The following is a 13,368-nucleotide window of genomic DNA, read 5'->3' on the forward strand; positions in this document are numbered from 1 at the left end:
AATACACAAGACCAGCAATGGACTTTTCCAACATTCCTAAAATAGGAAATTGTCCATTCATTTTTTACTAGCTGTATCAGGCCAAATAATGCATTATGTTTCACCTGCACTGAGTTTATACCATCTTTTGAAAGCCTACTCTTACCAATTCAAAAGCAAAACACCACATGGGTGGAGTTTGAGAATAACCACCCCCTCATCAGGAAGGACTGTGCCACGCTGTTACCACCCGCTTGCCCCACTTACCTTCCTTTGGCCTGGAGTAATACTTTCCAAAGGCATGGTCTTTGTCAATATTTGGATACAAAAACTTCAGGGGATTCTCAGGAATATTCTCAGCAGCCATGACTTTGTAATTGCGAATGATGTCAGGGAAAGTAACAGCGGAAAGTTCTTTCTTCGTGTAGGGTTCAACCGCATGGAAGTAAGGTTCTAAAAAGGAAAAAAGCTAAGTGAATCCCGTAGAATATCCCAAAATGAAAGAGGACAGAGACATAAAATACTGCAGAGTTGATGGATTTGAGTGAACCTCATAAGAACTAATCCCAATCTAAGCGTTACAACACATATAATAGACTGCTTTATTTCTAAATAAATTATAATACTGTCTCAGGGAAAATAAAGGGTGGTACTATTCTCAATAACATTCTATTTGCCATTATTTGCTTAGATTTATAAATCTGGGCAAAAAAGCTTTACTAAAAACGTTTAAAAGCCTGCATCTTCAACGATGTCCTGCCCATAGGCACATAAATAACTCACTACTAAGTGGGTCATCTTGGCTTAAGCCATAGATTTAAATTATTAAAGATAAACTCACTTTCTGTTTTTCTTTTCATATTGAAAAATCTAATTTTATATTAAAATAAATGATGATATATAGAAAACACTTTGAAATTAAAAAAAGATCCTATTTCCTACATTTCCCTGTAACCCTTAATGTAATAAACCATGGTTTAATTTACTCCCATTCTTATTCCCACACCAAATTCAGATCCTTCTTCCTAGCTGATACAGAATCTCCCTTTGGGTGTCCACCTTCCAGAGGCCACGGTTCAGGTGCTCTGGGGAGCCTGCTGTGGAACATGAGACTATGCTGCCATCCTAACCCTTCCTGGCTGGTACTGTCCTGCTTGACCTTTCCTGGTTGCCAAGGGTTTTCTTCATCTCTGCTTGGTCTGCTAGCTCTGTCTCTCGGCTAGTTCAGGAAGGGAACAGGGTAAGAGGAAAAGGGCAGGTTCCAATGACTACTGCCCATGCCAGACTCTCGTCTCAGCCTCCCTGCTTTTTCCTCAGAAGAAAAACAGAACAAGAAGAGTATTCCAGAAAAACAAATAGAACAAGAAGAGTATTCCAAAAAAATAAACAAGAAAGAAGACTATTCCAGAAAAATAAATAGAAGAGTATTCCACAAAAATAAACAGAAGAAGAGTATTCCAGAAAAATAAATAGAACAAGAGTATTCCAGAAAAACAAAAAGAACAAGAAGAGTAATCCAGAAAAATAAATAGAACAAGAAAGAATAGTATTCCAGAAAAATAAATATAAGAAGATATTCCAGAAAAATAAACAGAACAAGAAGGGTATTCCAGAAAAATAAATAGAACAAGAAGAGTATTCCAGAAAAACAAACAGAAGTATTCCAGAAAAATAAATAGAACAAGTGTATTCCACAAAAATAGAATATATTCCAGAAAAACAAATAGAACAAGAGTATTCCAGAAAAATAAATAGAACAAGAATATTCCAGAAAAATAAACAGAACAAGAGTATTCCAGAGAAATAAATAGAACAAGAGTATTCCAGAAAAATAGAATATATTCCAGAAAAACAAATAGAGCAAGAGTATTCCAGAAAAACAAACAGAACAAGAAGAGTACGGCAGAAAAACAAATAGGAGTATTCCAGAAAAATAGGAAAAGAGGAATATTTCAGAAAAATAAATAGAACAAGAAGAATATTCCATTTTGTGTCTACCCACTGAAAGTATAAAAATTACTGAAACAGGCTGGGCACGGTGGCTCAATCCTGTAATTCCAGCACTTTGAGAGGCCAAGACGGGCGGATCACGAGGTCAAGAGATCCAGACCATCCGGGCTAACATGGTGAAACCCCATCTCTACTAAAAAAAAATTCAAAAACCTAGCTGGGCAAGGTGGCGGGCACCTGTAGTCCCAGCTACCTGGGAGGCTGAGGCAGGAGAACGGCGTAAATCTGGGAGGCGGAGCTTGCAGTGAGCTGAGATACAGCCACTGCACTCCAGCCTGGACGACAAAGCGAGACTCTGTCTCAACAACAACAAAAAAATTACTGAAACAAATCAGTTTTTCCTCCTGCCCTTCAAATAGACCAAACTCTGAACAACAGTGAAAAGTCATTAGTTGGTCTTCATGATTTTTTCATTTATGCTGTTGAGCTTCACCCTCAGAAACCTGCTTCATAACATCATAAAACTTCATAAAGTTTCTGGAGTCTTTTAGCCATGGACTCATTTGATTAGATAGAAACCCAATATATGATAAAGATAAATTTGCAGCTGCTCTGTTTGAAGGCAGGGTAGAGGCTGCCACTCGTCCCAACAGGCCCTGCATCAACTCCCTGGCTAATGATGTGTATGAAGTCTTCTCCCAAAGCCTGTCCTCACTGCACACTCTACTCTGGGATGACCCTAAGAGAATCTGGATGCTTACTCCTGTGGGAAATGTGATTCCTCCCAAGAACGGGTTGCAGATTATATTGACTCACATCCTTGATCTGCAGATAACGAACCTGATGCAAAGGAAGGAACTGGCCTTGTCTTTTCAAGACCATCATTTCCACAATATGTTCCAGAGAGTGAACCACAGATATTTGTGGTGGTTTATTAAATCCTAACGGGGTGCTCATTTGGGGAAGTATAAGATCTGCAATTTCATGTCCCAAACACACTATTTGTATGAGCTGACTGGCGGTGATGAAGAGGAACTTCACACACGTGGAATGGTGGGACTGTGTGCTCAAACTCCCACTCACCGCCTCCGTTCTGGGACCGCTCCACCCATGTGAATGTGATGGCCCCTTCCCGGGAGCTCTCACTGAACCGCAGCAGGAAGGTCCCCGGCTGCTGGTCCTTCAACAGGGCGCGCTCTCGCTCCTTGCTGATGAAGCCCATGATGCACCTAGATATCAAAGAGACGGACGGAGGGGCTTTTAGTTCAATCGTGATTTCCATTTTCATGCTAACCTACAAACCAAGAAAATGGCTGGAATGTGAGAAGAGAACCTACGGTAAAAAACGTAGACTATTTTAAAATCTATTGAGTTGTCACTTAAGGAAGCATTTCACTTATACATGTATACACTAAGGTTTAAAAAAAAAAAGAAGTATGAACATGTTGTCAGCAGGATGCTACAGATGCTCAACAAACATGAGTGGGATTGAGTCTTTTATTGTTCCTTGATTATTCTAAAGGCCACGAGAATGTCTGAATTTACACATCTTTTTACTGGAGAGGAAGACCTAAGCAATATATTTTCATATTCTAGCCCTTCTGATCAAGTTAAAACTTTTGTTGAAATATCAGCTGATCCTGGCAATAAGCCAAGATAGAAATGATTTACCCAGTTAAAAGGGTTTTTCTTCCTTCCTAGGGGCCACATAGTAGGTGCTCAAAAAATTTTTGTTGAGTGAATGAACGCATGAATGGTACTCAGAGTTGTTGTTTTCAATTTAGCTTTGCCAAGACATATATATGTACTAAGAAAGCGTAAGGTTAATGTTATGAAGTTCTACTCTCCCGAAGCCCTGAAGGGACAGCCTGGAAATGCACACCTCCGTGAGATTCACACACGCCTAGTCAAATACTGAAGCTGGACTCAGGCCTTGTCTCAACCTCGCAGCACTAAAAATATGTTTCAAAATACATCTAGCAGTGGCCCTTACCCATCATTCCAGAGAGGAAGCAGGTGTTTTTTAATGAGTTCTAGGATGCTTTCAATCCAAAGCCAGAAGGGAAAATTTTTATCATTTATGTTTTCCTGAAAGTATACAAATGCACACATTATGAACAAAAATCTAAAACAGGACTTACCATGGTCCCTCCCACCATCATTTGTAAAGACTCCCCAGGTGCCAAAGATGCAACTATCCCATTCAGCACAGCAATGGGATTCCTCCCTTGGCAGGGAATATCAAGCTCCCTCCCTGCTGTTATCAGCATTCAGACCGGGAGCTCTCCAGAGCTCTCCATTTCCCTGGGCCGGGCTCTGCTTCCCTTTCCAAACAGTAGCAAGCCAGCCCGGGGGTGACCTCCGGCGTGAATCACGGAAACACAAGCTGCCCTACGCTAGCAAAATCCAGCAGTGCAAGCTGGTCCGCATTGTCTGGCCACCCCAGCAGATTCTAAATGTTCCCCACAGTGGGCCCCTCTGCTGAAGCAGGCCGTTAAACTCATCTGGCTGGTCAGGCTGTGCCACCCAGCCCAGAACATACATTTCACACAGAAATGGCTAAAATACTGCTGGGCAGGGGTCCAGCGTGAGTGAACAGAAGCCTCATTTCAGATATGAAAGAATGTTATCACTCAGACAGGTGCTTCCTGTCAGACTCCTGCTCGGAGACCAACCTCCTGCACTGAAGAAAAGTAAACAACTTGCCCGGGGGGCTCCTTGGCCAGAGAAGAACAGGCCAAAATCAGCAAACAGCTAAGTAACTGTCACAGCAAGAAATATGAGAACCCCGACCGAGAGCAAAAAGGACTCAGAGAGCATAAAACCCAGACAGTCCTCACCTTACAAAACCTTGTCCACGGAATGAGACCATCGGGGCTGGCGTTAGGACCTAAACAAATAAAAACCAGATTTTTCAGCAAACAGAAACTGATTCTAAAGCTTTGGTTGGATGGATGGCTCCTGTATGTGCTCTCAAGGAAAAGAGCCAAACACCCAACAAAGATTTGATGTACACAGTTGACATTTTTGGATACCTTAATGCCAAATTAACTGAGCAATTATAATACGTGCTATAAAAGGGTGGAATTTAAATGGTCTAAAATATGTGTATGTTGGTTTGAGTTTAACGGCAGGAAGGAATGGATGGCAGATTCCTGGGCACCACGATATGAGAGTTTTTAGGGAAAGTGGAAACATCACAAAGCCTTACCATCTGCTCTCTCCCTCCCCAGCCCCCCTTTTCCCTCCCTCTCCTCTAAAGAGAGGATAGTCCTTTTTTTTTTTTTTTTTTTTTTTTGAGACGGAGTTTCGCTCTATCGCCCAGGCTGGAGTGCAGTGGCCAGATCTCAGCTCACTACAAGCTCTGCCTCCCGGGTTCACGCCATTCTCCTGCCTCAGCCTCCCAAGTAGCTGGGACTACAGGCGCCGCCACCTCGCCCGGCTAGTTTTTTTTTTTGTACTTTTTAGTAGAGACGGGGTTTCACCATATTAACCAGGATGGTCTCGATCTCCTGACCTCGTGATCCGCCCGTCTCGGCCTCCCAAAGTGCTGGGATTACAGGCTTGAGCCACCGCGCCCGGCCGAGGATAGTCCTTTTAATGTCCTGTTCATGTTACACTTCCTTCCACAACCATCAGCTAACGTTGCCTTTTGCACTAAATCAAAGGTGCTCTGCTGGGCCTCCAAGAGAAGCCTCCCTATCCAATGCCTCTTCCCACTGCCTTCCTCTGCTGCTCAGCAGAGCCCCTTCCCAAGCACCCTAGAGAATTTTTTTCCAAGTTCAATCTGTGCCCAAGATCACCCCTAGATCTTCAGTGTAACTGATACTTGACTTCACAAGTTTATTTTAGACATTATTTATGCATTTCCCTCAGCTCTCCTCCAAATAGGACACAGGCTCAGGGAGTCTGATGCAAATCAAAAGCCAAGTGAGATAAATGAGAGGAAGAAGCCCAGGGGTTATCAGCTGCACAAATTAAAGCAGCCCGGGTGAGAAGAGGTGGTAAGCCCATTATCTGTCTTCAAAGGGAACTACAAATAAGCCATTTCAGTTAGAAAAGATATCCTTCTTAACTCTCGACAAATAAAGAAATGGAATAAGGGAATTTTATACTTGTATTAAACAGCACAAGATCACCACTGTGACAGCTGCATAGCCAAGAGAAGGCACTGCTGGAAGCCACTGGGTGAGGAAGAGCCTACTGCTGTTTGGAATAAATGCGGTGCTGCTCTACAGAAAGCAAATCTGGATACAAGTTGTCCATGGATTTTTAAAGAAATAGTTCAGATAGCCCCACTCACCGAAAGATTAGACCTTGAGACCAGTGGATCTTTGATTTGTTTAGTATGAAGGACTAATAAATGCACTGACATTAACCACTGACAGGGAAATATCTACCACTGTCTAGACTCTGCCTAATCAGGCAAAACTGCAGATCAAAACAAGCATCCTCCTGTGGGGACGGCATCCCCTGCCACCTGGGCCCACCTGAGTCAAGGGCCCTGGGTTTATGCTGCAGAGGGCAGGCCCCAGGACTTTATTCTTATCATGTCAGGGACTTCCTTTCTTCTACCCCAGGTTAATGGTTAATAGGCCTTCATCTTTCTCATCCAGGAACTTATTTCAGTCACAAATAATATATTTTACATAATTCATAAAACTTTCCCTTGGGAATCCATCCAAGAAATCTTAATATGAGACAATGAGGAAAGGATTCATTTAAATGTTACCAGGGCCATATTTCTTTCTAAGGTGATACATGATTCTCACTTAGCTATAATAAACTATAGCTTGAAAAGCTGACAGATTTTAATACTTTTTTACCTTTAACAAAATAGCAGAGGGGGAAAAGAGCAATTAGAGAGCTATTTTTATTATGCATTTCAATTTTTATAAACGTAACAAGTTAATATGCATATACCAAGAAGCTTCTCTCCCAACATGTTCAGCTGGTCCACATTGAGACCTCTTTTGGTGACAGAGGAAAACTGCCAACTCAGCACTTCTGAAAGCTGAGCCCAACGTGCACATGGTGGATTCAGGAAGAAGGACAGATTCTGGAGAGAAAACACCCAAAATCGAAGGGTTACTACAGAGACACCAGTCACAAGTGTGGCACTAAAACATATGTCCATCCCAAAGTTCAATTCTAGTTTATATGACACACAGGTGCTTTCACAGTAGGGGAAGAGAAATACAGTCAATTTTCATTATTTACAGATGCACATTTGTGAACTTGTTTACTCACTAAAATTTACTTGTAATTCCAAAATCTAAGCACACGGCGTCTTTGGGGTCATCTGAAGACACACCCATGCACACAGCAGCAAAGAATCTGAGTCTTTTAACACTTATGTTTCCAACTGAAGCCAAACAAAATGACACTCGCTTCCTGTTTCAGCTCTCATAAGAAAAACGTGTCCTTTTTGAAGCCTATTTTGTGCCATGTTTTTGCATTTTGTGACTGCTGTTGGTGATCACTGTTTAAAATGGTGCCCAAGCATAGCGCCACAGTGTGGTCTACTGTTCCTAAGCACGGGAATGCTGGGATGTGCCTTATGGAGAAAATACATGTGTGAGGCAAGCTTCACTCAGGCGTGAGTTACCCAGTAATCCTGGCTATAGGTATAATGTTAATGTCTCAACAAGTATATTAGATAAGGTGTCTTTAAACAGAAACACACATAAACAATGTTATGCATTGATGGGGTGACAAAAATGTTGTGACCAGAGGCTTGAAGGAACCTAGCCTTGTAGTTCCCTTAGGAGCAACAATTCATTATTTGCTAATTAAGTGTTCCTGGTAACTTCAAAAAACATAACTACTTCGAATAATGATAATGACTATAATTAATTAACAGTGAGTATCCACACTCTAAGAATGGAGCATGCTTGTTTAGTAGATGTATACATTTTAAAAATAATAATGATAAAGTGGTATGGAATCACTGACTGCCCTAGCTTACTCACATGGCAGAAAAATAGTAATTCTCATTTCAAATACATATCCATGCTTCACATTCCCAGATTTACTCAAAAGCCTTAGAAATACCACAGGAGCTTTGTCACTTCTCCCTCAACAACTGGCCATTGGGGCTATTTCAGAGACGCAGCAGCGAGAGCATGGGGTCTGCCTAACCCTGGGACCAAAGCAAATGTATTTTCCATACCCTGGGTTCCGCCACCAGCATGTTGTACCAAAGGATGGAGGCCCAACCGCTCGGGAGCTGGCTGACGTTGGAGATCACCACAACGGGCAGAGAGGTCGTCTAAAGGATGACAAAGACCTTGAAATCATCTGAATCACAGAAATGTCACCTTCAGATAACTGCTTAGCCTCAACTAAAAGCAGGGGACTATTTGTAAATTTGTACATATTTAATACTTGAAAATGAGAAATGTTAAGTTCTGTTCTTTTGTCCAGTTTAATTTGTCTTTGATGTATCTTTCAGTTAAGAAATAAGTCCCTAAAAATAATAATAGCTACAATAACTAATTAAGGGGTATGCAATATGAGAAGATGAAAATTGTCACAATGAAAACACAAAATGTGGAGGGAGGGCAGAGAAAAATAAATAAGTCCTAATGCTTACTGTAAAAAAAATTAACATCAGGCCGGGCGCGGTGGCTCAAGCCTGTAATCCCAGCACTTTGGGAGGCCGAGGCGGGCGGATCACGAGGTCAGGAGATCGAGACCATCCTGGCTAACATGGTGAAACCCCGTCTCTACTAAAAATACAAAAAACTAGCCGGGCGTGGTGGCGGGCGCCTGTAGTCCCAGCTACTCGGAGGCTGAGGCAGGAGAATGGCCTGAACCTGGGAGGCGGAGCTTGCAGTGAGCCGAGATCGTGCCACTGCACTCCAGCCTGGGTGACACAGCGCGAGACTCCGTCTCAAAAAAAAAAAAAAAAAAAAAAAAAAAAAAAAAAAAAATTAACATCAGCTATCTCAACTGGAACATTTAAGTTATAGAATTTGAAGGTTAATTCAATTCTCTAGCTTTCTGGACCATAAATTAAGGTTAAGGTAGTATTAGCTGAAAAAGATCATTTTTAAAACAATTAGGTAAATATCTCTAAAACAAAAACTGAGAAATAAAAATACACGTAACAATTAAAAGTAAAAATAATGAAGTTTTCCACCTCAGGACCATAAAAATAAAAGTCTTACCTCAAGGTCAATTACCAAACCAGGCTGGCACAACTGGGTTTCAAAACTAAGGGAGTGAAGCTCTTCAGTAACGATGAGAGGACCCTTGGAAAAGAAAAGGAAAGAAGAAAAGAATATAACCACTTATTCACAGATCCTGAAACTTTCAAAACCCCAATTAACATTGCAACAGACCACAGAGATCCTGGACCCAACCAGCAGCAAGTCCAAAGACTCAATATTGAATCCCTTCCAGATTTAATGATTCTGAGTATCAGTGTGCTCTGAAAGATAAGTGCCTAAAGTTATGGCAAGGATTAGAGCAATAAATGTCAATGGGGAAAGAGCAACTAATGGCTTTGTGACCTAAGGCTTCTCAACCCTCAGCTCTGTCTGCCTGCCCAGTGTGGCTGCACATCTCAATGCAGATGGGTGGGGAGGAGGTGAGAAGGCTGGGAGTAAGTGCACACTTGGGATTGTCTACTGCCTACCAGAAAGGCTGACTCACATCAACTTGGTAGGTCACAAGGTGCCTTGGTTTCGGTAGAAATGGATAGATTTCAAAGTGCCTTCATAGACATTACCTCATGAGAACCTCACAACTTAGAACTAGAGAGGTACAACTGCTAGACCCAGGGAGGTCAAAACAGTTCAGGTGCACACCAGGGCTAGAAGGCATCTTTGCACTGCCTGGGCCTGTGTTTGTCCCGCTGCTCCATGTGACCTCCACTGGTCCTGGTGTGGAAGGACTGCATGCTGTGTGTGCATAAAGGACGAAAGTGTTCTAAACCAAAACAACTCCAGATATTTCATCCTTTGTCCATAGTTCATTTCTGAATGCATCACAAACCCAACTTCTTAAGGATCACGTTGTAAAAGGAAACTGATGCAAAGGCAATGCTTCTGGTAGGGGATGCCATGGCCAAAAAGCCCTCTTGGCACACAGCAAGGCAGTCATCAAAGTGGCCTCTCATTCCAACTCTGACAGTAACTCTCTGTGCACCCTTAGCTAAATCCTGCAAACTTCCTGTGACTCAATTTCTTCACCCGCAAGATGCGAAGAATACAAAAGCCCACAATAGCTACTCCACTGAGTGTCCAATGAATTTGTGTGCAAAATCGTTTGACAATAGTAAAGTACAAATGTGGTGTTTTTACTGTTGTCACAGATATACCAAGTACCCAGCTCATTTGCTGCTCTTCCCTGCTGGGTCTGAACTCCTCTGTGAGGTGTCCCCAGCCACCAACTGACCTGCCCTTGCTAGACAGACCTGCCTGATTCGGGCCCATTCACAACATGAAGAGACTCTCACCTCATTCGTTCTGGTGCCAGCATTTTTCTGTTCTTTCAATTGCTATAAAACAAATAATCATCTTATTAAACACCATGGTAATGGTCAAAGTTGCTATCTTCATTTACAAATGAGAACAAAGTTAGGACTAGAAAGAACGACAGACGCGACACTATCTTTAGAATGCAGAACATGGGACAAAATGGCCCTCGTTCTGGGTCCATGAGCAGAAGCATGTTTCCCCAGAGGCCTGATGGTGCAGACTCCAGTCTGGAGGGATCTCTTGGAATCGCCACCGGCTCCTCTCCTGTGTTCAAACTTCCCCTGAATGATTCCCCCGTGCACCCTCGTTAGCTGTTTCATGCCCCGAGGCTCAGGGGACAGCTTCACCCTCCCCTTTCCCTCAGCAGAGTCCTCCAGGCTGGGCCCAGTGACTCCAGGTACAACTGCCCTCAAGTGGACATCAATCCCTGAGCTGCCAAGGGAGCAGGCTGGGGCCCTGAGGGCGGCTCTGAATACCCTCAGGCAGCTGAGTTGGGCTAAAGCTTCCAAGTCAGGTAGAGCTTCCTAGCTAGGAGGCTTGCTGGATCACAAAGCGGTCTCTAGTGAAAAAGGATGCCTTTAACCTCCTGCAGGTTCTGAGCCCAGGGAGAGCTTTGGACGCAGCACCCACAGAGCCTCACAACAATTGGCAGCCCCTGTGTTCACAGAGGAGGAAAGATGGCACAGCCCACAGAGAGCACCCCGCTGGGTCTCTACTGCCTGGGGAATGAGCTCTACTGCCCTGGAGAGAAGGTGGCAGAGTCAGGCTGCCGTGGAGGCAGGGGCTGTGGGCGGGGCGGCCAGGAAGGGGAACACAGGGGCTGAGGAGTGAACCCTGGAGTACGGGACCACACTTGGAGGGTGGGGGAAATCACAGTCAGGACACGGGAGCCATAACCTTTGAGAAAACTGCAAGCGTCTACAGTGAGTGACTGTGGGGATCATGCAGGCAGCAAGTGCAAATCATTTATGTACACACAGGCTCATAAATTGTTTTTACTGTGAGTGATACAGCCCAGAAAATGGAGTGAACAGTCATGGGATGAGGAGGAGAAACCAAAATGCCCCAAGTGCTGGTGACAGGAAGTCACCAGCCACAAAGTCTGCAAACCCCAGCAGGGGGCGCCCTCCATATGGCAACGTGCCAAAAAGGGTCGCTCTATTGTCAAAAGTCCTAAGAAACCAGAGACAAAGACAGGAAACTCATGTCCCTACCAGGTGCCGAAATTCAGCCGCCAGACTGCCATTGGTGGACTCCTCCATGTTCATCACCTTTGTGTGCGTGCCCAAAATGTTGAACTTCCTAAATCTATACAATATAGGAAAGAAATGCTGAAAAGTCTTCCAACTATTAAACAAATAAAAATATAGCACAGTGTAGCATAAAGTACATCACGTACCCTTTTACTGTATTTCTCTCATTCACATCTCTGCAAAAAAAAAATATATATAATCACATATGTGTATTTAAAATTTGAAATAAGCTTAAACAAAATTATAAGACTATAAGAACGTAACAGTGTTAAGTGAATGATAAATAAAAAATAAATCTACACCTGTGGGTTTGCGGCCTTTCATTCACTCCCTGCCTCAATCTACCCATATTAGGTCTGGCAAGTATCACTGAATGACCTTGGGCAAATAAATGGTCTGGGCCTCACGTTGTTCATTTGCACAACATACTAACAGTGCCAACATACAGGACATCGTGAGGAATAAACTAGTTAATTCCTCACCAGTACACCCTCAATAAATGTAAGCACCAGCACCAGTACACCCTCAATAAATGTAAGCTATCGTTATTGTTTATTGGGCAGCTACTTGGTGCAAGGCCCTGCACTAAGCACTGGGGATCCAGCAGACAGCACTGCCCAGTTGTCACAAAGCTCAGAGGACTGCCAATGTGACCATTTAATCCTCATTTTTATTCTCTATGATCTTTAATTCTCTCATGAAAGTACCAGAAGAGTCAGTTATCTGGGGGTAAGTGGGAAGTTTAAGTTTAAAGACTGAGGTTGAAATTTTGAAAGACTTTGCACTTTTATATCCAGTGATTACTTTGTCATGTTCTGGCCAAATAATGTATCCATGAGTGTCCTAGATGTAGACTAGAAATCATGGGCTCACTCACAGATCTATTAGTTCCCCTTCCTTTCCAATCTCAACCAGAAGTTTAATGCTTTTGCGAATGACAATCACCATTAGCTACGGGAGGGACCTATTTTCCTGTTTGGAAAAAAAAGAATTTAAAATAAAAAGAATAGTATGATAAAAGCTGACTTTTCAAAGCTAAGAAGACAGTCAGCTGGAACCGACAGAAAAGACACAGGGGCCTGAAGCAGCTGAGAGGAGCTGAGCTGACGCAGAGGACGGTAAACTGCAATGGCCACACGACCCTTGTGCTTCTTCCCTTTAGGAAGTAGGATGTATTTCCCTGTCCCCCGAATCTCAGCTGGCCTTGATTTGCTTTTAGCAACTGGATGGAAGGGAGTGATGCTATACACGTTCCAAGGCTAGCACTCACAGGCCTTGTTCACTTGGAACACTGTCACCGTGGGAAAAGCCCAGGCTAGCCTTTTTGAGATGTTTGAAGAAGGACCTGGTTATCCCAGCTGAGTCCCAGTCACGTAATAAGGCCTTGCTAGAGCACCTGGCTCCAACCATGCTAGCCCAGACCAGGACAACCTACAACTCACAGAATATGAGAAATGAGTTTTTGAGGTTTTAGCCACTACGTTTGTTTTTTTTTTTTTTCCGACAGTCTCATTCCATCACCGAGACTGGAGCAGTGGCATGATCTCAGCTCACTGCAACCTCCACCTCCCAGGTTCAAGCGATTCTCATGCCTCAGCCTCCCAAGTAGCAGGGATTACAGGTACACACCACCACACCTGGCTAATTTTTTGTATTTTTTGTAGAGACGGGGTTTCGCCATGTTGGTCAGGCTGGTCTCA

At 43.2% G+C, this 13,368-nt stretch overlaps 1 protein-coding gene across 3 annotated transcripts in view; it reads right to left on the minus strand.

The window, feature by feature from the left end:
• Positions 1-13,368, minus strand: part of STAT1 (signal transducer and activator of transcription 1) — a 45,175-nt gene that overhangs the window by 7,112 nt on the left and 24,695 nt on the right. For all 3 annotated transcript variants that reach the window (XM_003907738.3, XM_009182641.3, XM_021924381.2), the window contains 10 exons: positions 11,815-11,844; positions 11,630-11,723; positions 10,394-10,435; positions 9,102-9,185; positions 8,102-8,200; positions 6,853-6,988; positions 4,770-4,819; positions 3,923-4,017; positions 3,013-3,158; positions 247-432 (listed from right to left, as the gene is read on the minus strand). In XM_003907738.3, the coding sequence (XP_003907787.1) occupies positions 247-432; positions 3,013-3,158; positions 3,923-4,017; positions 4,770-4,819; positions 6,853-6,988; positions 8,102-8,200; positions 9,102-9,185; positions 10,394-10,435; positions 11,630-11,723; positions 11,815-11,844 (962 nt within the window). The remainder of the gene's footprint in view (positions 1-246; positions 433-3,012; positions 3,159-3,922; positions 4,018-4,769; positions 4,820-6,852; positions 6,989-8,101; positions 8,201-9,101; positions 9,186-10,393; positions 10,436-11,629; positions 11,724-11,814; positions 11,845-13,368) is intronic.

Source organism: Papio anubis, chromosome 10, assembly GCF_008728515.1.
Source record: "Papio anubis isolate 15944 chromosome 10, Panubis1.0, whole genome shotgun sequence".
Lineage (NCBI taxonomy): Eukaryota > Metazoa > Chordata > Mammalia > Primates > Cercopithecidae > Papio > Papio anubis.